The sequence below is a fragment of the Haemaphysalis longicornis genome, unplaced genomic scaffold (assembly GCF_048455015.1).
Source record: "Haemaphysalis longicornis isolate Haplotype H1 unplaced genomic scaffold, Haemaphysalis longicornis Haplotype H1 scaffold_6, whole genome shotgun sequence".
NCBI classification, from domain to species: Eukaryota; Metazoa; Arthropoda; class Arachnida; order Ixodida; family Ixodidae; genus Haemaphysalis; species Haemaphysalis longicornis.
This window is the reverse complement of record NW_027526407.1, coordinates 46,219,297-46,246,519: the sequence shown is the minus strand read 5'-3', so window position 1 is coordinate 46,246,519 and position 27,223 is coordinate 46,219,297. Positions and strand designations below refer to the sequence as shown.

General features: G+C 46.8%; 2 protein-coding genes across 2 annotated transcripts; both read right to left on the bottom strand.

Annotated features, from left to right (window-relative positions):
- Positions 1-4,147: 4,147 nt before the first annotated feature.
- LOC144141536 (uncharacterized) lies at positions 4,148-7,725 on the bottom strand. Its single transcript, XM_077673079.1, has 2 exons — positions 6,377-7,725; positions 4,148-4,320 (listed from the first exon to the last, which is right to left on the bottom strand). The coding sequence occupies exon 1, from the start codon at positions 7,282-7,284 to the stop codon at positions 6,946-6,948; it is 339 nt and encodes a 112-aa protein (XP_077529205.1). The 5' UTR covers positions 7,285-7,725; the 3' UTR covers positions 4,148-4,320; positions 6,377-6,945.
- Positions 7,726-14,732: 7,007 nt separating this feature from the next.
- Positions 14,733-26,998, bottom strand: LOC144142568 (uncharacterized). The gene is made up of 2 exons (XM_077674161.1): positions 26,469-26,998; positions 14,733-16,061 (listed from the first exon to the last, which is right to left on the bottom strand). The coding sequence occupies exons 1-2, from the start codon at positions 26,775-26,777 to the stop codon at positions 15,858-15,860; spliced, it is 513 nt and encodes a 170-aa protein (XP_077530287.1). The 5' UTR covers positions 26,778-26,998; the 3' UTR covers positions 14,733-15,857.
- Positions 26,999-27,223: the final 225 nt, after the last annotated feature.

The window sequence follows — 27,223 nt, the reverse complement described above, 5'->3', positions numbered from 1 at the left end:
CAGCGCGCCTCATCGCCTGCAGTGCGTCGGCGTGTTAAACCCTACAATCAATCAATATTTTCTGCCGTACGAGAAGCGGACAGGCTCAATCGTGGTGAAAAGTAATTGGGAAAGTACTGAGTGTTTTCCACGAAATTACTGGCCTGAAGTAATTTATTACATTACTAAATTACCAACCATCACAAGTAATTTCTATCACCTGATTTATCGTGGTAATATGGTCCATTCAGGTATATCCTTTACGAAACCCTGCTTGCTCTTTAGGTTGACTGAAATCTAAGGTGGCAGAAATTCTGTTAGCGATTACCTTGGTAAGTATTTTGTAGACGACTGAGAGTAAACTGATCGGCCTGTAATATTTCAAGTCCTTCATGACATTTTTGTTATGGATTAGAAAAGATAGAAGAAGAAGAAGGTGATATAGAAGTGCGCGGATTATACTGAACCCATATATATAGCCTTCATAGACTATGAGAAAGCATTTGACTATGTCGAAACCTCAGCAGTCATTCGGGCATTACAGAAGCAGGGTGTAGACGACTATTATGTAAGAATACTAGAGGATATTTACAGTGGGTCCACCGCTACCATCATCCTCCCTAAGGAGAGCAGTAAAATACCTATAAAGAAGGGCTTCAGGCAAGGAGACACGATCTCTCCGATGTTATTCACAGCATGTTTACAAGAAATATTCAGGACATTAGATTGGGAACTGGTGGGAGTAAGGGTTAATGAAGAATACCTCAGTAACCTCAGATTTGCTGATGACGTTGCCTTTTTAAGTAACTCGGGGGAGGAATTTCAAAGCATGCTTACCGCACTGGAAAAACAGAGTAGAACCGCGGGCCTGAAAATTAATATGTAGGAAACTAAAGTAATGATCTATAACCTCGGGACAGCAGAGCGGTTTGAGATAGGTGGCGAGGCCGTGGAAGTGGTAAGCGAATATATCTACTTAGACCAAGTTGTGACCCCGGATCCCAACCATGAGGCAGAGATAATTCGAAAAACGAGAACGGGGTGGAGTGCATTCGGCAGGCATTCTCAGATAATGGCGGACAGCCTACCATTGTCCCTCAAGAAGAAAGTGTATGACAGCTGCATCTTACCGGTACTCACGTAGGGGGCAGAAACTTGGAGGCTCCTTAGGAGGATTGAACTTAAATTGAGGACGACTCAGCGTGCAATGGAACGGAAGATGGTAGGTGTAACATTAAGTGACAAGAAGAGAGCGGAGTGGGTCAGGGAAGAAACGCGTGTTAAGGACATATTAGTAGAAATTAAGAAGAAATGGACGTGGGCAGGGCATGTAATGCGAAGGCACGATAACCGTTGGTCATAAAGGGTAACAGAGTGGATCCCTAGAGAAGGTAAGCGTGGCAGGGGACGGCAGAAAGTTAGGTGGGCAGATGAGATCAAGAAGTTTGCGGGGGAAAATTGGTCGCAGTTAGCGCAGGATCGGGGTAATTGGAGATTAATGGGAGAGGCCTTTGCCTTGCAGTGGGCGTAGATAGGTGATGATGATGATGATGATGATGATGGTGATGACAAGTAATTTATTACATTGGTCATTACAATAAAAAGTAAATTAATTACTGTACTTTCATTAGTGCCAAGTCTGCATCGAACCATCAGACCCATATCCATTTAGTACTCCCATTGATGTTCCCACAGGCTGGAGTGTCCGAAACCGACTGTCTAGTCGATAGCCGTCATTCAGGCATGTGCTACGAAGAATTTGAAGCCACGGAGAAGTTATTCTGGAACCAAACGAGAAAATATGATCTGGAGTTGACACACTTCAACCCTTAGCTCATACAGCATCAAACAATGGCGTGGAAATTTTATAATGAAACGAGTAATTAGCACACTTAGGCAAAGCGGTAACTCCGCCGTCATGTGCACTCCAAGATCCCCAAAATTTATATTTCATCTGTTCCATACTGTGGTTTCATTCTCGTGTCCCAATTTTCCACCATAGGAGGAACTGATGTCACTACATAAGGGTACTGAGTGTCGGCACTCTATTCTCCTATTGTTCCGTGCCGCCACTATGATCATTGGTCAGTTCGCATGACGTGACGTTTGTTCACACTGCTACGCTTCACGGGCGCCGCCATTTTGTTGTTGATTCGTTTTCGGTCAATTCTGATAGGCTGAGCTGCTCCGTCTGCTCTGTGGCTGCGCGCGACTCCTGTCGTTCCGAATGCGAATCAAAGATAACGCGTGTAGCAGAATCTCCGCCGCAGAAGGGTGTCTGAAGATGCCGTTTTGTTGCATTTTCGGCAGTGTTGTTAACAAGCGGAACTGTAGAAGTTAGCGGCGAGGCCGTAGAAGCGGCAATATTGCAACACTGATTAACACCAAAATGGCCGCCATTGCTGACTTGCGTGCTGAGTGACGTTACTCTTATGCCTTATCTGAGCAAAGCAGACTCGTGGCCTTGACCATTGGCAATGGTTAGGCAAACGTCCTACCAGATAGCCACAATGAAATCGGCGCTAGGCGTTTTATTATGTAGAACGTGATTTTTTTTTCTTCGGTAGCCACTAGTGTTTTTTTCAGGGCAATGATTATCTAAGATTGCAGCGTTCGCTGAGGGCAAAATTAGCGGGAACAATGGATACAGTAAGATAAAGTTAGATTTCATGTCGTACCCATTTAATTGAACGTCACTTACGTCAAACCGGTGCCCTATTCTTATCTGTCGCTCGGCCGTATTCTCATATATAATTCTAGCCGGAGCATTGGATTGGAATGGATAGAAGGGCAGCTTCAGAGGGCAGTTGCATGTGATATCGTACAAGTTTAATTAATGTGATAACTATTCCTTCTAGACACGGCATATTTCTTTCAAAAAACTACCAGTATAAATCGGTGCAGAAATATCAACCGGGCAGGTTATGTGTGAAAACGCAAATTGATGCAGAATTACCGGACATTGCTCTCTAAAAGGCACGGGTAAGCATACTAACGGGAGTGACACCGAGGGTATGCACGACTGCATGCACACACACGCAAGTACAGACACGTACACCCACAACCTCACATAATGCCTGCATGCATATATACACGCACATTCGACATGCACGCATACATATCTGCTTGCATGTGTACTTGCATGGATGCATGAATACATGTATATACACATAGACGTACAGACGTACAATTGTCCATATGTATGTATGTATGTATGTTTGTATGTATGTATGTAGGTAGGTAGGTACGTACGTACGTATGTAAGTATGCGTGTATGTATGTATGCAGGTATGCATATATATATATGTATGTATGTATGTATGTATGTGTGTATGTATGTATGTATGTATGTATGTATGTATGTATGTATGTATGTATGTATGTATGTATGTATGTATGTACAGTCTTTGTCAAAATTTTGTGGGCCACGGCGACCGTGGCCGGAGCAGGCACGCGGCCGTGCAGCGGCGCTCCGGCTGCCGCTATCGGCTGGTAGCGCGGCTAAAGAGAGAGGGGGGGACTTTCGCTCTTGTCTTCGTGTGTCCGGCACGAAGCGCCTGCGCTGAAATGAAGTGTCCCGCACTGCTCTTGTCACGCTAGCCACCCAACCAAGGCAAGAGCGAAAGTCCCCCTCTCTCTCTTTAGCCGCGCTACCAGCCGATAGCGGCAGCCGGAGCGCCGCTGCGTGGCCGCGTGCCTGCTCCGGCGACAGTCGCCGTGGCCCACAAAATTTTGACAAAGACTGTATGTATGTATGTATGTATGTATGTATGTATGTATGTATGTATGTATGTATGTATGTAACAAAAGAAAACTTCGAATGAGGTAGCGACCACGATTGTTGCCAAAGCTTCAGCAAAAATACTTGCCTTCGTCAGGGTCAGGACAAAACCTCCTGACGAAGGAAAGTCTGTTTGCTGAAACGTTGGCAACAATCATGGTCGCTACCTCGTTCGAAGTTTTCTTTTCTTGTGTTCTCTGCCATCTCCCAAGTTTTATTGCTCCCTGTATGCATGTATGTATGTATGTATGTATGTACGTCTGTATGTATGTATGTATGTGTGTATGTATGTATGTATGCATGTATGTATGTATGTATGTATGTATGTATGTATGTATGTATGTATGTATGTATGTATGTATGTATGTATGTATGTATGTATGTATGTATGTATGCACAGACGGGAAATCTTTATGAGGCCGTCTTTAAGCTCCATAATGACGCACGATTCTGCCTAAAGAGAAGATGAAGGTTAGAAAACAAACTTTGTTGCTATATGAGCACGTGTTGCTATTGTTGTTGCTGATAAACTTCATTCACCCGTCTCCAAGCCTGGGGTTCTGGAACAAAAAACGAAAGAAAAGTTTGCTGCCATTACTGTATTTATTTACACCGAGATATGGCGTTCAGCCCTAGTGGTTTGCATTCGCAATAAAGGCCGGAGGACAGGCTTAAAATATTTTGGTATATCTCACAAACATCTGATGTAAGGACGGTATACCTTAGAACGTTTGAAGCTGCTTTCTGAGTCCAACTCGAATTCCAGTGCCACCGAAACCAGTAAGAGAATGGTGGAAACAAGCTTTGTCAATCAGTTCGGGTTCCCCAGCATTGTTGATTCCACGGCTGCCGTCATTGAAGTTAGTACAAAACCAGCGTCAGGGCTTCCGCGCACGCGCAGTTGACTTTGACCGGTTGTCAGGGTCGGCTAGTGTGACTGTATTATCGCAGTAGAACCAGAACACGGTTCAGTCAACGTCGCCTGTATAAACATTGCTGAAGGATCGCCCGTATTCCAATGGGTGTGGTGGGACGCTTAGTCCAGGCACTCATCCGGTATGTGGCGCGCGCCGGCGGACGTCCCGCTTTACGTCACTGCTAGGGAGTCGCGAACACTGCACCCACTTCTACAGCGTGTGTCTGTCAACTTGCCTCGAAGGCGTCGGAGCGCCGCCTGGTGAATTCTAGGCAAACTGTCAACTATTTTGCATAGTTTCCGAGAAGCGGCGCTGGCTGGCGAACATGAAAGCACGCAAGAATGCTATGGAGCGGGGAAGGGTAGGAGAGAGCAACAGGAGAGTGGCTGTTTGTTCATTTTTCGCACACGGGTTAGGCAAGGATTATACAGGCGGCGTTGGTTCAGTTAACCCAATCACCATAGCCCGAATTTTTTTGAGGCTTTGAAATAAGCATCGAAGGAAAAACACGAATTTCTGGGACATAATACAGTTGAATCTTAGTGCAAAAAACACTGATATAGCGAATCATCCGCTATAGCGAACTAGATACAAACATTCGTTGGTCATGCTTTATTTCAATGACACTTACTTTTTTAACGAAACTGGAACCGTGAGAGCTGCGTGCAATGTGAGATATAACGAAGAAATATTTGACCAGGAGTCTGAGAAGCTACTTAAAAAAAGACCCCTTCGTCCGTAATTTCGGAAGTATAAAGGCCTTTTTGTTCATGGACACTGTGGAAAACTTCCTCCTGCTGAGGGCTGTGAGTAGCCACCAGACGAAGATCACATCGTTAATCAAATAAATAAGGACGCAGGCCCGTATTGTCAACTGAACTTTGTTCTGTTGCAATTTGACGCACTCATGTTCCGGTTCATTCAGGTTGAACTGCAACAAAGAGAAAGGTAAGGGTTGCCTTGTTTATAGTAAACTCGAAGCCTCGAAAATGCATTTTTGTGTAGACTATTTTTGCGCGAGCCAGATTTTATTGGTTAGAGCCGATTTTATCTCTAATTTTGCGAAGAATATCAGATATAACGACCAAATTTGCTGTCCCGATATTACTTCGTTATAAAAAAGTTGACTGTAATCTAACCGCCTACCGGGAACGATTTTTCTCAAGAAAAGTGGCTCCCAAGCATCGAAAATAAGGGAAAAGAACACAGAAAAGACAGCGGTGTCACTGGGGTTCTAGCACTTTCATGCCGACAGAAGGGCGAGTGCGGCAGTGCCGGTTTCTGGCGTCCATCTTCCACAATCTGTCTGGTCCGCTGCGCTGCAAACCAAAATCGGACACCAAAGAGACATGTCGGCCGGAGCAGTTTGCGCACTCGACATTACACCGACATTCCCTTGAAAAATGCCCTCTCAAGGTACAACGAAAGCATCGTCAGCCCTTTGCCAACTTATTTATTCTATCCTGGTATCCGATGATTTCATGGAATTCGTCTGTAGATTGTTTATCGGAATGACAGAATCGACAATTGAACTCATTCCAGGAGCTAAAACTTAGCACAGCTGCATTTGCAAGCATGATCACATTTTCCGATCCATAAACTGACTTGGTGTCAGCTTGGTCTCCTTTAATGCAGATCATACTTCTTTCTCTACTCTCTACTTCAATCGTGAGATGGTACAAGAGCTTTTCAAGCTCACCGTCAAAGGACGCCGGTAAAGCAGCTGCTCCTCCGACGGCGGACTATCCGTCCCTCAGGCTTCACCGATGCGAACTGTGCGCTATCTCTCGGCGATAAGCAACTACGATGTCTGATGGCAAGGCTCTTAGTAGCCCATCAGTCATCATCGTAGAGTACGTAGCAGAAGAAAACTTCAGAGCAGCGAGTCCACGTACATGACACTGCACGTGGTCCAGCAGTCACCGCAGTCCGCCGCCATAATTCGAGGACGCCCCTGGAGGAAGCGCTCGAAGCTGCGCCAGATGCTCCTGCACAATGCGGCAGGTGTCACCGAAGCGTCGCGAAAGAATTTCTACGGCGTCTGAATAACAGCCTTCTGTCGGTGGCCGCCCGTCAATGGATGCAGCAGCTGGCCCACCCAGCAACGACCGAGGACACTGAAACTTCTCTCCATTGTTCAGGCAAGCGTTTTCAGGGGACGGCTAACTTAAACTGCGTCAAAAGCTAAGCCAGTAGCATAACTCGCCGTTTGAGGTCTAAGGCTGCAACATCGGAAGCTTCGCAGAGTTACCATGGCGATGACACTCGTCACTTTGAGGATCCACCACAGAAGGAGCTGGGCTGTCGATCCTGGCAGGCGCTAATACCTCGTAGTGATCTCTCCTTGGCCTTTAGCTGGCCCAGCATGCCCTTGGCTGCGTCCTCGTATGTCATCACTGCAACGAACTCTGCAGCCAACTCATCTTCATGTATGGCTCCCTTCAGCTCGACATTCAGCTTGCCCAGTTCTTCATTGCAGGACTGCAGCCTTACTATGAGCGCACCCAAAGTCTCCAAATCAGCAGTATCCAAAACATCCTTCGCTTCATCGATAAGCCGTTTGTTCGGTTGCCGACGAGCCGTCCTCTTCATTTTCCGCTTCTCCATGGTTCGGACTTTACCGAGGCCTCGTTCGCTTTGTGCACATTGATGCCGCTTTCACTGTTCTTGGCCCCCTGATGCGTCTCGGCTTGGTGGCTCCAACCCCGTTCCCGGGTCTACGGGCACCAGATGTTGAAGAAAGGAGTCCGAAGCCGCCGTAAAGATAGAATAACTGTATTTACATCAGACTGAATTCCCGCTTAACATGATGGTGGCGTCCGAGCGTTCATCGTGTTCCTTCTCTTCTTTCCTCCGTAGCGTCCACAAAACATGTCGTCTTCTACATCTGACTTACGTTGCTATGTGCGACGCAATAAAAATGCAATATCCCGCTCCATGTCGGTAAGAAGCTTGGTCTCACAAATAACACACGCAGTGCTAGGATGGCGGTTCAGCTAAATTGACGCGATTGCTGTGGAAGCGTAGGATGCAGCGACAAGTGCCGCCTTGTTGCCACCGAGGAAAGGTGAAATAATGAAACAGGGAAGCGCAGAAAAAATGTTTTTGCATTAGTAAACAGTTCCCGGAATCTCTATGCGGATTTTCCCGCGCTTTTTCGTTCCGCTTCCGGCGGCGCTTGTTTATGGAGACTGGAAGGCCGGCATTATGGAAACTGAAGCACCAGGTGTTGTTTGCGAGCACACGCTCCTGTTTAGACTATGGGCGTGGGTGTGGCCACGCGCGGCGGTTCGCGTCCTTGAAAAGCAAAGGCCACCAGCATCGGAGCCGACTTTCAAAAGAAGTAGATCGAATTTGGGTTCGTAAAATTATTTTACGTCTGCTGTGTGCGCGGTGCGCATCATGCAGTCTACCTTTGTACTGGGGCTGTTTGTTTTGGCGTAGAGCATGATGTATGCGTGGCCCCAATGGCCAAAGTACAGAAATACTGAGGATCGACTTCTGATGCGTCAGCATTCTTTCGCCATTTTTCCATGCCTAACCTCACGTTGTGTTGGTGGCATTGGAGGAACACGTCAACCCAGACTGTAAGTTTATCGTTGATTTTTTTTTTTTTTTTTACCCAATCGCGTCAGGCGGCTAGATTAGCCAAACATTTGGAATTGGGAGAGTTATTTTCAGTTTTTTATTTTTATATGTCTTGTTTTTTTCTTCAGTTCGCCAGAGGGATACAACTACGTGTTTGGATACAACTACGTGTTTTTATATGTTAATTTCCAGCTCCCACGTGTAAACTAGTTTTTTTGTTAAATGCGTGAGGGCGCTGGATTCGGTATACTTTAGCGATTTAGTTGCTTAATTCGCAGTTCTTACCCATCATTATTTTTACTTTTCTGATGGTGCTTATATTTGGCTATAAATAGCCGAACTTCCAGGTTCGGCCATCAATAGCCAAATTCAACGACTTTTTGTTCCGTTAGACTACGTGTTCCGGGTTGTTTTTTATTCTTGCAATCAATGGCCTACACTTAAAACAATATTCGCTAACCATGCCTTTTTTGCAGATACAAGGCGTTGTGCAGTTCGTGTTGCGGTCGTTGACAGCGATTGCTTACGCATTAAAAAAAAGCCGCATCAGAAGAGTACGTCCTTCTTTCTTGCATTGGCAGGAACGTACTTACGTCACGGCAACGTACTTACGTCATTATGCTCGTCATAGTCACAGTAAGAAGGCGTTGGAGCTTGCACCCCTAAAATGTGAACTTTCAGATGAGATTGCCTGCTCCCCACGCAAATTAGCAGCGGATAATATTTTATTAGTTCGGAGCAGGTTATTAAAGACGACGTGTGTGGCGTAACGTGCGCACTCTATAGGCCGACAAATATGCACCATATTTTATGCTGAAAAAGACTTTCTGTAGTGTTCGTGCATGGAACTACGAAAGCACCACACACAGGCTTTGCGGCGGCTAGGTCGATGTACCAAGAGTTTGAGCTACAACGCATATCTAGTAAGATGATCGGAATCTACTGCCTCTCTCAGTAAGCCCACTCACGACTGAGCGCCCATATACTCACGAGTACATATTCGTTCATACGTCTGCAGTCATGAGCGTGTATTCAGCAGTTAGTATATACTCATAAGTCAATACATACGTGCGCCGAAATCTCGAACACACGGGTTTTGTCGCTTTTCGCTTCCATCAGAAAACTTAGTAACATACTCAATGCTCAAAATAAGGAAACACCAAGGTTTTTCGAACTAAAACAAAACACATTTAAAGGAATTTTCGCCGGTTTAAAAGCGTGACCTCCTGACTTCACTAATTGATAAGCATGCATTCTAATGGTGCTGGCCGCACACTGGTAACCATTTAAGTCAACCAGGGTTTAACTAAAACGTTTTGCCCAATAGAAAATAATCAAGTCACTTTTGTTGCGCCGCAAGCATAGTGTCAAAACATGACACTAGAGAGGGCGAAAAATATAACAGGCCAGCGACTTCAGCGAAGAATCGCAGCCTCCGACAAATGCTTGTTTGTCTAACTATAAAACATTCGTGAGGCGGGAGCTTTGCAAATGGCTATACGGCGCGCTTTCCTCTCGGGAATTGTTTGTTCTAGGGAGTCTCTTTTTCGTTATACGTCCCATCCTGCGTATGGCACTTTGGCGATACGTTCGGCAAAAAATACTTTGTACCGGGATTGCTTGCCGTGTCGGCGCGGAATTCGGGCGACAGCTGTGTAAGGCCGAAAAGTGGACTCAGGTGTATCGGGACAACAAAACAGCGCAGCGCTGCGAGCTATCTTTGACAGTAGAGTTCTCTCAATTACGGGGCTCGCTGTTCCTGACCTAAGCTGTCCGGTTCGGCTGCTACGCCCTTCACTTGTATGTTGATGTTCTGCACGCCGTCTGCTTCAGCGTCCATGTTGTCTGCGTGTGGCGACGGGATTTTGCTAAGAATGCTCACAACATTGTGCGTAACGTACAAGCTACGGAATGTAAAACTTATCAAGTGGTTTATTCCCAACAGATAGACAGGTGATTAGGTAACGCATTTTTCGTGACGCTCGCGAAATGCTGCAACACGTAAAAAAGTAGGCCATCAAATTCCCACGTTCACCCTAAAAGGCAACCATGAGACCAAGGGACCGTACGTAAAAAGGAGTAGTGAAAGAGGCGATAAATCAAGTTCGAAGGAGTACTGACACACAGTTTTCGGGGTTACGTTTTTCTTGTTCTTTTTTGTGCTATGGGTGTTTACTAGCCAACTAATCATAAAATGGCACATTAGACGGTCGATTGCAGCGGCAACAATCCTTAACGGCGTCGTTTATTCCTGGCACTTTCGGTTTAGACAACACGAACGCCGAGTGGCCGTCATGACAGGAGGGCGCCCGTGACGTCACCATTCTTGTTGCATCGCTGCCGGTTTGGACGCGCGGACGAGGTCTTCACTGGGCATCCTCGATTTACCAGTCCTGGACGGTCCGCGGGCAGTCCGAGGACTGCGTTCGGACCGGGAGCCCCATAGGAAAACATGGGAAAATCGAGCGCCAGATCGCGTTTCGGGCAGTCCGCGGACGATCCGGGACTGATAATCGAGGAGGCCCACTATCCCTACGCGAAACACGCGGCGCAGCAGCGAGCGCCGACCGCAGCTAGCGCGTCGGCTACGTCACGAGAGCCCCAACGTCGGCAGTTTGGGGCAAGGAGCAGTTGATCTCATGCTGGCACGCTCTGGGCTTTTGCGCGCGGGCAGAGATTAAAAAGGATTTAAAATATGTTATACTCAACGGTTACTGTTGAAACTTGCTGGGAGATATCTCCTGATTAAAAGAAAGGATTTTACATATTTATCTAAGCTTTGAAATTTTGTGACGCACACGTGTTGTTGATACGTGCGACGACATACGGTTCGAGTTCAGTGTGCAACGCGAACCAAACGGAGCCGTCGTAGAGCTGCTGAAGTGTTTGAGCGCCTAAACTGTCGAAACTAGTAGGTGGCAGTACAAAATCGTCTAGTGTCTAGACGTAAAAGAATCCCGTGCACGAGGTTTATTTTATTAGGTGAAGGGCCGTCGCACGTGTATTCCGTGACGCACAGTTCACGGTCGAGTATTTGCAGTTCATGAGTATCTCGCCTACAGCCTTCAAATGACTCCTGCTCCACAAAAAGATCTATCAGGATCGGTGCAAACGTTGACCCGCATACGTTATCGGCTCCGTGCAGATTGAGCGCACAATCGAGGAAGTCACTGTTTAAAGTTACAAAAAAAAAAAAAAACTCGCAGCGTTGCACTGTATGCTTGCACGGGTTTTGTCTAGCGCGTCACTCCTGCGTATGCCGGCGGAAACGCTCAAAACAACCTGGCTTCTGGTTTCAGCTTGTGTCGCAACTCGGTTTCCTGGCAGGCCGCCGGTTTACGCGCCCCAACTTTTCAAAGATTCATGGCGGCGGTTGAAGTTCGCAAAGGGAAGCTTCAAACCAGTCCTTACAGATTAGGTTTTACTTCAGCTTTTCAAGAGAATTCTTAATCCTTTGTCAATCTTAAAAAAAACCATGCAAAACTTTTCCCCCGATATCCCAGTGCCTTTTGGTGGTGAAGGGCGTTTCCCCACAAATCTCCATCCCTAAGCATTTGCAGTATGCCCGGAGTTATACACTATCAAAACTCCCGCTCCCCGTGTTATGCACCGTTCATTCTCATCTCAATCTTGCATGCGTGTGACGAAGGTGGCGTTCTCTCGCCAGGGAGCTGCGGCAGGGGAGTTGACAGCGAGGCTGTGCCTCCAGCAACCTGCAATACCCACAGGACTGCGAATTTTGTTCTTTTCTAGCAACACACAGTCTGCACAGATAAAGAAAGTGCAGGCCTTCGGGCCCCGCTCGTACGACCTCGGGTTGTCAGCTTGACTGCTTTGTAAACATTGTAGCAGGAGACTTTCGTCCCCGTTTCGTCGTGCGGAGGACACAGCAATGCGAGCACATGGCGACCACAGTAATGTGTTTAAACAGTACGGGGCACTACACACCGGAAAGCCGCCGAAGGAGACTACGGCAAGGAACCTTGCCAATCTACCATGGTAGCGACATGGAGTGGGCTCATCCTACAAGCAATTGCCGACAGCCGTCACTAAGGGCGCTCACTAACGAACAAGAGCGTCGTGTTCGAGGCATCCAAACACCTCTGCCCACCACATCAGAGCCTACATTCTGACCGTACCCATATAATCCTCTCACGCTTCTGCGTGGCTCCGGGCACCTTCTACAACGGCATGTGGTTCTGAAATCAGAAACACCACCTACCCTCCTCCCTTGCTCTTCCCCTCCCCTGAGCACTGACCAACTCGGACCCTGACGACCAGCTTCAACTGGTGATTAGAGCCCAAGAAGCCGGACGGTATGAAGAGTCCTGGAACCAGGACTTTTACCCAGGGCTTACTGCTCCATAGAGACGTTTAGCATTCCGTTTTCTCCTCCTTCTTCTCCTCCTGTCTGGTAGCTTCGGCTCTCGCGCACTAATCGGAGGCTTGAATTCAAATTGCAGCAAAGTGAGCGCGATGAGGGGCAGCTGCAGGCTTTACACCAAGCAGTTATGACGGCTGCAAAAGAACCAACTACGCGCACCACGCTCTGAGACCATGCAGGTTCTTGGCCCAAAGTGAAGAGAAATAAAAAGGATAGGAAGGCATGGGCGTCAAAACACATCACCGAGTTACCAAACCCGTCCTGCCCACCCTATAAGATTGCAATCTTCTTTCAGTGTTTGCAGTTAGGTAAGTTTAAAGTATTTCACTGAGGTGACGGGGGTCGCTCGTGCCGGCAGTGAGAGACAAAGCTTTATTTGGTCTTTGTATTCCTCAATAACTTCAACTCATACGAAGAAAACTAAAAATATTCATTCTTGCAGGGATACCTGCATTTCCTTTCAGAAATTGTAATGTTAAGTAGCTACAGCCAATCGGACAGCTAGGGATGGAGTGAACCCATGTACACCAAAACTCAAGGATGCGGAAGCAATGAAGAGCCTGTACACTATTCACGCATCCTTTACAGCAATGTCTGAGTTTCCTGCTGCCAGTAGCTCAGCTCAGGTGTTCGTTTTTAACCTAAGGATGGCACAGGTTTATTTAACCGTACACACCGAAGTTATTTCATGTCATCTGGCTATGTCCATCCGGCTCAGTTGGCCACGACCAGCTCTTCACAACCAAAATTGCGCCCGACATCTACAGAATGAAACGTCCAGTGTGTCAGGGAGACCCGTTAACCGTTTGAACAAATCACAAACTCCGGTCTCTAAAATGGTCTCCATAACATTTCTATGGCCATGCATGGACACCCTCTTCCATCTCTATTCTACTCATCTGAAGAGGGCGCTACGTGGCACTTGGATGATCCTTCAGGGTATTTAGAGGTTATTCACCAACTCTACCAAATATGCCTTCGCGGTACATTTATACGCATAAGCTTCCCTGAAGTGCACATGCGAAAACTCAAACACTCGAAGTGCCATGTGCAAACTTTGTTTCAGCCATCTTCCGGTAACTCGGCTCCGCTTTCCCAAAGAAGTGCTGTTGGACTCTCGAAAAAAGTAGACCATCCCATTCGACTTAGCGGACAAGAAAGTGTTTCGGGGGACTTTTATTTTCTAGCTTCGGCGACACTATTTCGTAAAACATCTATTCTCTTGCTAACGGACGGGCAACATGATACTGGCTCAGCATTTTTGTGACAACAGTTCCGTGGCACTCGCAAGCGCAGCTACAGGAGGTGAAGTAGAAAGAGAAACATAGGAGGACTTCGAGAGGCCTCACGAAGAAGATGCGAAGGTTAACTTGAGCGTGAAGCGGCGTGCAGAAAGTGAAAGGAACGTTCGAAGAAGAGAATACATTAGAAAGCGCAGAGGAGGCTTAGCTCCCTCGGGTTCACAAAGCCGTTCCTTGGCGATGTCAGTGATATCACCAGGTCACCTATATCCGACATTACGTTCACCACAGTTTAGGCATGTCAGTACGCGACCAAGCAGGATGCCAAGCGCAACCCCTACTATGCTAAGCAGAAAAAAAGGAGCGATAGATACAGCCACGATCAAAAGTTTACGGACCGGGGAAATGGCAATTTCACGTTGTTTCTCTTCCTTTAGGTGCTTCGACAAACTGTCGGATGCATTCCAGATGTTGTACACGTACTGAACAAATGAAAACTACCGCACATAGTACTCCGGGATACCGTGCGGCAGATAAAAAACTCGAAATTGCTGTTTTCGTGGTCCCTAAACTTCTGCTCTTGGGTGTAAGTTGTCAAGGGGAGAGGCGGGAGTTTCAAGAACTGGATGGGTGTAAATCAGGTCTTTCCAAAAGAGACGAGAAATGTTTTTCGCCCGTGTGCTGAGTTGCAGCATGCGAAACAACAAGCTATCCCACAACACTGAGCAACGTGCGGTGGTCGCATAGCGTAGTGTCCTTTCACGTTTTGGCAACACTGGTTAGCAATTTGCATAGTTAATTTTCGGCGTTGAATCGTATACAAGTGAGAACACTCCACACAGTCAACTTTGTAAGAGACATTTATTATTGCCCTTACGCGGGCCACACACTCCCTCAAACGCACAACGATCAATATTTCAAGAGGTTCGCTTGTTGCGAGAACCCCAAAGTAATTAAAAAAAATTGAAGCTTGAAACGTATACTTTGCTCCATACATAAAGGGTGTACACAGTATTACAATGCAGTTACAGGACGCAAAAGTGACTGAAGCGACCCCGAACTGTACAACTATTGTCATTCGCACTTTATACAATTAAAACAGGTTTTTATGTACATTTGTACAGAGCATGAGCGCGCACCCCATCTTTGTTCGATCATCGCCCTCTGTCAATGGGATTTTGTTTCTGAAGAGCTTATCTACCAGCGCTAGTCCTGCTTATGCGTTTTTAACAGCTTACTTCGAGTCTTTTCGCACTGTTCTATATACAGTTACAGTTACTACACGCACCAATGAGAACAGCTCTACATATAAACCTAAGCCTAACATTAGCGCAAGAAATGCGCATAAGTAGTTACTGTTAACCTACAGACTGCATATTTAAACAATCCATATGACGACACACAAACACGAAAGCAAGCTAGTTGGTCTATCTGATTCAATGCAGATTATACGATGAAGATGTTGTGTTCGGAGAAAAAAGACGCAAGGGCTGGCGGTAACAGATTCATAACAATTCACAATTCGCAACGGTTCCAGTCTTTCTCTTCCTTCTTTCTTCAGGGGGGACGCTGCTCGCCACAACCTTATGAGTGCTGCGTTCCCCATTCCATGGTTCTTTATAGGTGCCTCAAGTTTCAGTGGGCGGTACCATTTTTGTAGAAGCCCCGCCCCCAAGGTTTCGAACTTACTCTTGACTGCAAGAGCACTGTCAATCCGCGAGTACTGCGGCTGTTTTCCGCATCCTTAGCCAGCGTATCATACAAGATATAAAGTTCGACTCCAACTTTTCTCCGCTCTGTGAAGTGCTTTCGTGTTTGGCATGAGAAAGTGCCGTTAAAGCATCTGAGCTTAGCATCCTTCAGAAACTAGACAAGAAGGTTTTGGAGTGCTGGGAGGTTTTGGAGTCCGGTTCAAAGCCCACAGACGTTGATGAGGTCGTGGCGCATGCTCGTAAAGCTTGAGGAGGTTACATGAACTGCGCGCTGTGGCACCACGTGACTGGTTCCGTCCAGGCGGACCACGACGACCGGTGCGAGGTGGTCATGTTGGGCTCGGTCGGGTACGACGTGAGCAGCACGGGCGACGAGCAGAGGGCGCCGAGGCTGACGTAACGGCAGGCTTTGCTCAGTGTGCGCTTGACCATCTTCTTGGAGGAGGAGGACGCCGACTTCTGCGAGAAGCAGGGAGGAACAGAAAGAGGGCAGAAGAATAAAGATTCAGTGTAAGTAAAACCAGGCACTTCTCAAACGAGCATTGTTGTAAACGAGTATTTGTATCAACAACTTATTTTCTTGATAATGTTCGCGTCCACAAGTTGATAAGCAGGATGCAAACGGCATGGCGTTGAGTGAATGTTCGCAGCACCTTTCCTGATGCCCCATTCTCCTTAAGGTAAACATAAATAAGGTGCCCAACAGAACTTCCTCCAAACACTTTGCCGGAAGAGAGCGCGACCGTCCTTGTGTTCTCTGGCGATGTGTTAGTACTATGTCGCGTATGTGTCGTGCTGGTTCTATGAAGCTGCCATAATACACATTCGTAGGTTATGAGTATGAAGTTCCCAATGATCTGCGCTCGGGTAACCAGTAAATACGAATGAAGGACAGCGAATAAAGGGACGCAAACACAGTGCAGCAGTGAAGAAGCCTTAGATAAGTGTCGCCAGTAGAGAGAGAGGGAAATACTTTTATTGTAAGGGAAAGTCGAGACGTTTGTCGGAATGTGAACACGAAGATACTGCCGAGCAAGAGAATGGAAAAAATAAAAGACCCTGTACGTGCCAGTGCAGAAGAAAAAAGAATAAAATAAGGCAACTAAAAGGAAAAAAAAAGAAATCGGCACGTTCAGTTTGTGGGGGCAGTTCGGTTAAGCAGGCTGAAGTTCCCGCTGTTAGTCCAAATCTTTTCATTGACGCCGATGTCTCTTACATATGCATTCGGTATTTATCTGCCTTTTATTGTTAGTTGTGCTGACTGATGCACATCAGTCACTGTTGTCCAGTCACTGATGCCCAGTTGTATTTTTCTTATACTTATTCATTGTCTCCCCCTTATGTATTTCCCCCCACCCCTTATGTAACGCCTTCGGGACCTTAAAGAAATAATAAATGAAATGAAATAACCAGTCCTAATCCTTTCGCACCCAAAGCACGTAACCGGACTTAGGTAAAGAGATTATTTTTTTTCGTGGCCTTTTAAAAACGTGCTTTCAACACTCTGTTACTAACGCCCAGGTTTTTTTTTTGCCTTAAATTATTTATTAATGTGAGTCTGAAATGAATGGGTTCGACCTTTGTGGGTCACCATTGATACTGATTAGTGAAAGGCTATCGTAACCATTCTTTTCGGCTGTGCTGCCTAATCGAATGCCAACTCCGAACAATCTGCACCCTGCTTATCACGGCCGCTGTCCCGGATGACCACTTCACGAATGCGTGACCACCATCTCCCAGCGCCGTTATCAGGGAACCGCGATTCGCGTTTTATCTGTCTCTGACTCGTTGTCCCTGCACGGCGTCGTTGAGGGGCATATCTGTAGTCGTAAACAGTCACGCTTTGGTCCCGTGGGCTCCACAGCGTTAAACACTGCGAGCCCTGCGTCGAAAAGCCTGCGAGCTTTTCGCCTTGCGTTCAACGCGTGCTTTCTGGCCATGAACCACTCACTGAGGAAGCATCTTAGTCGAGCTTCAACCAGTTCTTTCATACGAACGTGCCTGACCCGCTCATGGACCCGCATTTTGTGTATTACTGGGGGATATGCGTAAAATATGTGATAACCTCCGTGAATACACGCAAATACTGTCAGAAAGAAACCTTTACCATCTCTTCGTAAAGATAGTTGAGAGAAGCGCGCGAAATTTCGAAAGTGCGTCAGAAGCGCGTCAGAACCTTCCCTAAAAGTGCGTTCCCTGATCGTGAAACCTTCAAAGGCCCAAACTGCAAACGAAGAACAAACCAATGCGATGATTTTGCACGTACTGAGTACACGCATCCACGAACGATCTAAATGTATACCGATACGTGGTTTATGATATTAAGGTATACTGCTGTACCCCTTCCTCATGATCGATGTGTTTATCGTTTTATCTAGAACCATGCCTTTTTCGCGATTTTCAAGCACTCGTTTTCACACAATGGAAACCCAGTTTCACCCATGCGTCGTGTGTCCACACAGATCTTATCAGAGCTTTTCCGTGGACCAACTGGTCTATGGGGAAATGCACTGGCTTTTGGCAGAACGGCATCAGTCCAACTCAGAAAGGTTTCACTTTTAATTATTCTTGACAGTTGGGCTTTCTTAGTTGTCATTTTGGACTGCTCAGCACTGCTCCGAAGAAGATTTGTATTTTATTTGCCCATACAATTTTCAATGAGAAGAGCATGTTTGAACTGTCTAGGAACTGTTGCTAAAAACTGCTTAGGACAAATAAATAAAACCGACGAAGTATTTGCGAGAATTCACTAGCCCTCTCAGTTTATATAGATGTGGCCTATGTTCCGTCAAACTATCGATAAAAAAGAATCTAGTCAAGCGATATACTGGGGCAGTTGTGTAAGCGGGAAATGCAGGTGATTGTTGGCCATACGTCCGTATTTGTGTCGTTTCCTTCCCTATGCCGGTGAGAGGTAGTACGTAGCCCACATGTTTCAGGTAAGTTAGCAACGCCCCCCAACTTCAATTTTAAATGTCATAAAGGGAAAATTCGCGTCCCGGCATCCGCCAAAGCGGAGCTCGGCGAACGAGCGCACGATATAATAGCAGGGAAATACAGCCAACGCCGCTGACTGAGCCTTCAGGCTAGCCATCGCACAATCTCACAAACTTTCGGCATTACATATTCACGCGTTTAATGCAGACGTCCATAAATAGGTCTAAATGATTCTACAAGACAGGCGGCGGGGCTCTCATGTCCGCACTTCTGCCGCACAAGATCCTTAACCACAACACAGTAAGATGAAAATCCAGTTGTTTAAGATTGCAGCAACGGGAAAGCGCCCGTCCTTACACTGAATCAATTTTTATGACCTCTGGCCACGTTAGGTTGAAAGTGTTGAGAGTTCCAGCCAACTTCGACACTTGCCACATTGCTGGGACCATGACTAGAACTACTCTTAAGGTCCCAGAGGTCCCACCCAAATCCCTCCTATTCTTTTCAGTGGTGCAATGCATATTTTTCATCTCGCTATACCTCCCATGTTTGTCTCTCGGCAAGCAGAAAGAAATGATCATTCCTATTGTAGGAAGATACATTTACCACGCGGACTGTTTTGTACGGTGTGAGCTGTAGGCGTGGAGTACAAGCTGCAGCCATCTGGACGACCGAGGGGAAAAGGGGTCGACCCGTTACAGCTGCAGCAGGTCAACGAACGTGACGTCCGGTACCGTCGTTAAACAGAAAGAAAGAGTGCACGAACGCTGACTTCTAAACCAGTGCCGTGGAGCTCTGAAAAACGGATGCATAATTTTGAAGTTTTAAATTTGTTTGAAGTTTATTTGATTTTTTATGAAGCGAAAGAGGAAGCCGAGACAGGAGGACACGAGGCCTAACAAGTTCTCGATTCCCTTTTCAGTTTGGAAGCGATTTAGAAGCCGTTTATTATAATGTTAACGTTGAGAGTCAAGGTTGATATTCTAATACGCGGCTTCAAGAGCAGTTTTCAAGCGAAGGTTGAAATAGCTGACTTTAACGTGTGATGTGTGTATGTTAAACGGCATTTAGTTAAGCCCAGCTTGAGAAGCGGTGATGAAGAAGAAGATTATGATGATGATGATGATCACGATGGCCTGAATTTACGTTAACAGTTCTAGGGGTAGGTCATAGGTGATTCATTCGGGCGGAAAGCAGGCGATTACGCAGGCAACGCCCTCGTGAGCGTAAAATATTTAAGCAATGAAAATTTGCAATAAAAAGTTATATAATAGAAGCAACGTTAACTGTTAAATATTATATTTAAACTTAAAATTAAAAGAACACATTGGTTATAAAATATCAGCGCCTATAAACAGATGTGCTTATACGGTGCGTTGGATGAATCTGAGCCTCAGTTGTCGTTGTGTATTGCGTGTTTACCATTAGGTTTCGCTTGTTTTACGTTTTCGTTTAGGAAAGGGTCGTTCGATTTTTTTTCAGTACAGCAGTTGATTCGTTCTAGAAAATTTCCCTGGTCCAATCAACCGCCCTCGGTTGCCCGACAGCGAGTCACTGTGTTGGACACTGGTTAAACAATCCCTTACGAAGTAAGAATGGCCTTGGGATGCTGTGGACATTTTAAGAATGGTCAGGCGAAAGCCTACAGTGGCCTGTTTCTGTTTCCCATCCCGTTCTCTTTTCTGTTTCCCTTTCGCAGCACGCGCTCAAATTTTTTGCGTGATTCTGGGTGCCTCAAGACGCTTTTCTGCACTTTACGCGCTCCATGAAATGTAAGAGAACGAAGATTTCGCCTTAACAACCAAATAAAGAAAGCATCGCCAAAGACCACATCCGGCAAAGAAAGGCAACATAACCGAACTCGGGCCTCATGCAAGTAAGTGTTCGTCGGAGGATAAAAAACTACAAAAGCACAGTAACCTCGATAGATTGCCTCGATAGATTGCGGAGCAAATGCCTGTGTGTCAGGCTCAGATGGAAAGCTCATACCACATGTCTCTCTGCTCGAAATGCTTTCGAGCAGCTGTTTTCCTTCACTGGGCTGCAACTCTAACCGTGTAATTGGTATTTGCTGAAGAATAGCGCTCGAGCAAAGGTCACTAGTACTTTCGTGATGAACTAAATTTTTTATTGTTTCCCTATTTGTGTATGCATTCTGCGGTTTATGTTGAAGACGTTTTATTTGAGCTCTAACAATGCAGATTTCTCGGCTAGAAATAAGTGCGGGAGTAACGCTCGGAAGACGTGTCTGAAAAAGAAAAACAGGTTTGTTCGGGCGTTTAGTTGACTGGTGTCATTTCACCCAGTCACGTTGTGATTGGAATCCTCAACAACCATGACAGCTCAGTAGGCAAGAGTACGGGTTCGATCCTGGCAGGGGCGGCCATTTTATTTTCGGTATGGGCGAAAGCGCCCGCGTGTCAAAATTTTCGCGCATACAGTTAAACCTGGATGCAATGAACCTCTATGTAACGAATTTCTGGATTTAACGAAGTTTTCCAATTCCCCGTTGCCACCCCCATTGAAACCCATGTGTTCGCGACCTCCACGTAACGAAATGTCGCGGCGTTTAACTTTGATGTGACGAAGTCGGCGACCAGATAAGTCACTGTTTTTTGCACTTTCACTCCAAACTCGACCGGAGAATTGAACTAATTGAGCGAATACTAGCACTACCCTAAGGAGCAAGCAGCAATTAAAACGGCTGGAACCGCGTTAACGCGACATTCATCATGATAATGATAATGATGAACGGAGGGGCTTTCACCATCCTGTGGCTATTGCAGCAGTCACTTCTAGTTCTGCTTGACACCCCACCAGCTAGCAAGAGTTTGTTTTTTCGCCCTCACTGAAAACCACCGTGCGTTTCCACGTGCTGCGAGTGCCGTTTATGTTCCTGACTTAAGTATAGACGTGCTAGGACGTCCTGGCGGCGTGTAGACGCGCATCTCCACTTATATCTGTTCACGTTCGTCGTTGACAAATTTTGCTGCTCGAAAAAAAAAAAGTTGTGTCTTTTGAAGAAGAACGCACAATTTTAAATGCCGTCTCCCCGGGCGAGAAATAAGAATGTTGCCGCCTGGCATGGTACCCCAGCTAGCACTCCCTTAATCTTGAGTGCGGTAAAGAGCATCAAGTTCGGAAAAAAGTCGCCCTTTCAGCGTAAGTTTGGCTCTTTTAACGCATTAAGGCACCGAAAAGTGTGGACAGGCGAGTGATACTTAAGTTACGTTTGTTAATACGGGGCTAAGTGACTTTGCTTTTGTGGAGTGCAGTGTAGTGCCTAAGCTCGGGCGAAAGCCGGGAGGCGCAACTCATGGAGTTTTTTGCTGTGAACCTTCACTTATCTAGCATTTTGGCTCCGTTTCTGCTTCATTCCTGCGAGCCTTAACTCGAAACCTGCATGAAACGAAAATCCGGATGTAACGAAAAATTACGAACTTTTGTCAACTTCGTTATATCAAGGTTTGACTGTATAAAACTACCCAATTTAGTCATAATTATTTCGCAGCCATGCAGTACGGCACGCCTCACAGCCCAGGTGTACATCGTGCAGTAAAACCGGCGAAATGTGCATTCGTGCGACGTCCCCTGTGACACTGAGTGTGCAATTTGATCCACACTTTTTCGATGTGTTTCGTGGGCTGGAAACGTGCAGCCAGAGCCTCTACAGCAATTGAATTCTGTTCTAGTTGTGGAGACTTCTCTAGTGATATTTAATTGCCTGCCCTGATCTAGTTCGTTGGTGCCTTCTTCACGGCTTGCATGTGTTGCTACCATCCTACTGCAAACATGTTGACTCTTCCTAAGGTACAGGTAAGTGTTTAAGTCCATTGTATTCAAACAAATCGTCAGAGTTGTTCCGATTTGGACGGGCATTCCCCAAGATTTCGGAGTGCTCGAACTGTTTCCTGAATACAACCGCCGCTGAACTTTTGGTTGTTGTTTTACGAGGCGGCATCCGCATCCATTCAGACACTCGTTCAGTGTTTCTCTTCTTGCATTTGTGTTCGAGGTATTTGAGGAGTTTTGTTAATGAAAGATGTCTGAGGTTTGCTATTGAGGCTTGGCCATTTATCAGCTGGCCTAGCAGTCTCAAATAACTAATCGAGGAAAATTTCAAAGGTACAGACCACCGTATTTTGTGGAGTGCATGCCGTCTTGCTGATATTAAAGCCAACGTTTTCTTATTGTGGGGTAACGGCGAGGAATTTTTAAATAAACAGGCGGAAATAATTTTAGTTTTGCACTAAAGTCTGAAACGTGGCGACACGTCGCGTCTAAACGTGACACTACGTTACGTGTCCAAACAACTATGTCGATTTCAACGCCTGATGCAAAAACCACGTGAAGGACTAGTAAAGGTTCCACATTATTGGTGTTTTAGTCGGGGGAAATTTTTTAAATACCTTATTTAATGTCACGTGCAGTTAATATTGCTGCCGCACAGCCCACTGCCATGGTTGCAAGATTCCTTTTGACGGAGAACACGTATGCCTGGTAGGTCTAAAAATTGCGATTTGAAGAGTTTCAGGGCGCTATCAGCGAAAGCGTTTCGGCTTAAGGTGTCTTAAATGGTTCCCTTTCATTTGTGATAAAGAAAATGTACTAGACAAAAATCGGTTGTCGGAACTTTTAAGGTCCACTGCAGGCCTTTGTCCTGCAGTGGACCGAGATATGCTGTTGTTGATGATTATGTCCCTTTAAACGAGGCGGTAGGACGCGTTTTGAAGATAAGCCGGTGGCTGTCAATATACCCTGCACTTTCATTTGCTACTTGCTATCGACGATAAGGAAAACATTGGAACTGACGGCTACATTGTTTCAATGATTCACATCAGATATAGTATGAAATCGTGCTGTCCAGACTCCTGAAGCGACGCCCTTGATGGGTTGAACGGCCCTGTGTTATGTCCGACTTCCCTCAGCCAGAGATCGATGGAAGAAGAACCTTGCCGACCTTGCTTAGATATCACAGTGTATGAAAAAAAAACACAAAAACAGCCCGGATATGCTGACGTAGACAGAATACGCTCTACTGCGCAGACGTGTTTTCCCGCTGTGTGCGCTCCGCTTGCAAAAGTTTTTGGTCTGTCTTTTTTCTCTGCGCACATGAAGTGAACAATGGCAGCCTGAAATTGCCGCCCTCATTGATTTTGCCATTAAATCACGGCACGAGTTTAAGGGTGTAAAAATTCGTCCTGTAGGAGAGCTACTTAAACAAAAATACGTCAGCTTTTACTGGTCAGCTTTTACAGCCCTACCATACGGAAAATTTATTCTCATCCCCATCGAATGTCATTCCTCTGACTTAATGGCATTTTAGATGCGAATGCATCTCATTCACTCGCCTTGTCCCTGTATCCATCCGGTGTTGTCGGCGTCCACCCCTCCCCCATTCTCCTCGCCGCGCCAGCTGCGCTCTCCGCCGCTCACCCCCTCTCCTCTCCGATAGCGAACACACCCTTACGAGGGGCATTAGATTGGATTCGATTGGCTTGGCTTGGATTGGGTTGGATTAAAGTGGATTGTGTTGGATTGTGTTGCGTCATAGCCGCGGCAGACGCACTGGCGCCGGCGCGTCCCCTCACCGTTACGCGCGCTATAAAACGCGGTGCCTGCGCCGCTCCGCTCCATCGTTCCAGCGCCGTTCCTCCGCTGTCCAACGCTGCAACGTGAACCCCCTATGCGTCGCATCTACACAGGGGTTCCCGCGAGGGGAGGTGGGAGTTTTCTTGACGCACTGCTACACGGCCAAAATTAATGCCATTTGCAAATGATGGCAGTTGCGATGGGTAAAAACTTGAGTAGAGAAAATATTTTAGTAAGCGCTTCAATATTAGTGAAAACTGAGCGAAAACAGCTTAAATACCTCTGCTGCACTTTTGAATGCACTGTAAGCACAGTTGCAGGAACTTATTGAACACCATTGAACATCGTAGAGAGGCTAGCGGTTCTCTTTTTTTACAACTCTATTCACCTTGTTTCATATGAATAAACAAATGACTAAAACTTATGCATATGTGAAAATATGATACTGCTAGTGACGCTTTAGTAATCTGTTTTGGGTGGGCATTCCCGCCGAGTCTCTGGTGTCGAGATAATACATTTGCTGGCAGAACGCACTCGAATGGGTTCCACAAACTTATTAGCTCCCTAATGTCATTTTGATCGAATGTCACTACATTTTCTCGTGTGGGAGCAAACAAATGTCATTTTGAACGAATTACATTCGATTGGAATGACATTAAATTTGCATCGTCGCTGTGGTGTAAGTTTCAGTCTTGATTAGGGGTCGCAACCATGTCCGCTGCAACTTTACAGAGGACGACGGGACTGCCACATAGCCCGAACCAAACTGCTCCTCTCCACGCAGCGTGACCTTAGCACCAGTGCTTCGACCAAACGCTATCTCCTGCGGCCGGCGTGTCGTCCAGTATAGCCCCTTCTCTCTCTCTCCCTCTGTCTGCCGGACACCCGTTCTCGGCTCCTTTGGAATGCGCCACAGGCAAACAACTACGAAAACAAGCGAACTCTTAAGAGAAGCAGCACCGCCGTGTAGGGTCAAAACAAGTTGCGCCCTCCCTTGACCTCATCCCCTCTCTCACGTTGTCGTTTGAACAGGCCTCGCTCGGTCGTTTTTCTAAGAAAAGCACCTCACATTCGCCCGTTTCCCCCCCACGGGCAAACGCGGGACCATTTGCAGAGATTATTCCGGTGCTTTGAACGAGCAACTCGTCGAAGGCCCCACCCCCCCGTCGTCCTCAGAAACCACAGCCTTCGCTTCCTGGGTTTCCGATATCTTCTCCGAAGCAAACCCGTTCCTGCCCAGAAGCAGGCAACAGCACTTTCCCAATCCTATTTCCACGCTCTTAAACAGTGTGCCCATCGCAGAACATGAGTGTGGATAGACAATGGTTCATCTTCTATTTTTTGTGGTCCTGTGTTTGATGAAGTGTTTAACAACAATGTAAACTAACTAGCCGAGGTTTTTGGTCTCCTAAACAAAATCACGTCAACGAGATGCACAGCAGGCAACGCGTAAGTCAAGATACCAGGAAGAGAGAGAGAGAAATTTTTTTGAGAGGGAGAAATTCGATAGCAGTGGGGAACAAACAGACGCCAGCGGAGAGACTCAGAAATGTTTTAATTCCAACCGGCTGCAATGCGAGAATGCCAAGCTTTCCGACGCACTTGTTTACATTTCAGAATGAAAACTGTCGTTCTGCAATCCAGTTTTGAATAGCGGCTGCGCAGGGGGTAAATAAGGTACCGCGAACATGATAATATGAACACGAACGCACTACTCAGCATCTTGTTCAGTCTGAGCACATTACGGAAGTGATTCGAGCAATTTTATACAGTGCGATGACCCAAGTTCATTGGCGTAATCTAATCCTGCAGTTGAATACCTACTACCGTGTGAGGCCATTAATATTTCCGTGTTTACTAGTTCAGATTTTGGTGATCGCACGTCTAGATAGGGATGCGATTCCCTCGGAAGTAGCACTGTATTACGGTTGACAAATAGTTCAAGGCGACCATTCAAAGCTTCGCTCTTTGTAAAATAATCCGATGCAGGGAAGTCGATCGCGCACGACAATAGGAATGGAGTGAAGCACACGACGACACACCGGGCAAAGAAAACGTGTTTTTCTTCTTTTTTTCGACTTGCTCGAATCTTTATGCCTGTGAATCATGAGCATTCGCTTTCATTCGAACAACAATACCGTGCCGTGACGGACCTGTAACCAGAGATGCTCCTGACACTAAACGCGCGTGTACCATTAGCTCGACGAGAAAAAAATTATCTAAACGTCAGCTTTCACGAGCCCTTCATCGATACGTTCAGTCCGAAGTAAAACTATTTTATCGCCAAGTAATCTCCCACTGATCAGAGTAAAGATCAAATACCTGAGCGGAACTTACCGGTTTTGCGTCTTCGAAGCGGACAGTTTTCTTGCACTTCGCCGCCGCCGCAGACGCCTTGGCGCCGTTCGCCGCCGCCGGTGATTTGCGAAGCGATGAACGAATCACCAGTGATTCCTCCGCCGTCGACCTGGAACGAACTCCGAGCACCAGGCCCAGTCGCCGGGCCACTTTCACGATCCGCTGTCGCATCTGCATCGCTTCCGTGCGGTCTCGCTGCTGCTGCTGCGGTTGTAGCGTCGCGCTCTGCCGCGGTAAATGGCGAGCCGAGTGCGCCGCCTTGGGTGCGAAGATACGGCCGCGGTTCATGATCGCCGAGATAAGGACGTCGCCGTTACACGATGCGATTGCGGGAGGGAAACAACGAGAGGTCGGGTTGGAAGACCAGCCAGCCGCTTGTCTGGGCGCGAGAAGAGTCGTCTGCTACTACGCTGCTCTGTGTTTACTTTCGCGCCCGACAACCGCAGCTGGCATGTCCCGTCGTAGTCGACCGCGCCGGCGTGTTTTGTACCGCCCGCCTCCGATAACGTCACCCGCCGCCAGGGGCCGCCTCCGTACGAGGGGCACAGGCGCACGCCACGTGCGGCGTGCGTCGAGGTCGACTTGGCGTACGCGTGCGCCGACAATTTCAGCGTAAAATCGAGCAGCCGCCGACAATAACTAGGATGTCGACGTGAATGCCGCCACGTGCTTTTACGGCGGATGTTTTTGAAGTTGTCCGTTTTGTGCGCGTGTCTTTTGTTTGTGTGCAATGT

What these genes read in the sequence shown, in the direction of transcription:
- LOC144141536 (XM_077673079.1), bottom strand. Translation starts at nt 7,284, where the DNA reads ATGGAGAAGCGGAAAATGAAGAGGACGGCTCGTCGGCAACCGAACAAA.
- LOC144142568 (XM_077674161.1), bottom strand. Translation starts at nt 26,777, where the DNA reads ATGAACCGCGGCCGTATCTTCGCACCCAAGGCGGCGCACTCGGCTCGC. An exon ending in GCTTCGAAGACGCAAAACCG is followed by an intron (nt 16,062 to 26,468) that starts GTAAGTTCCGCT and finishes TGCTTCTCGCAG; the next exon opens with AAGTCGGCGTCCTCCTCCTC.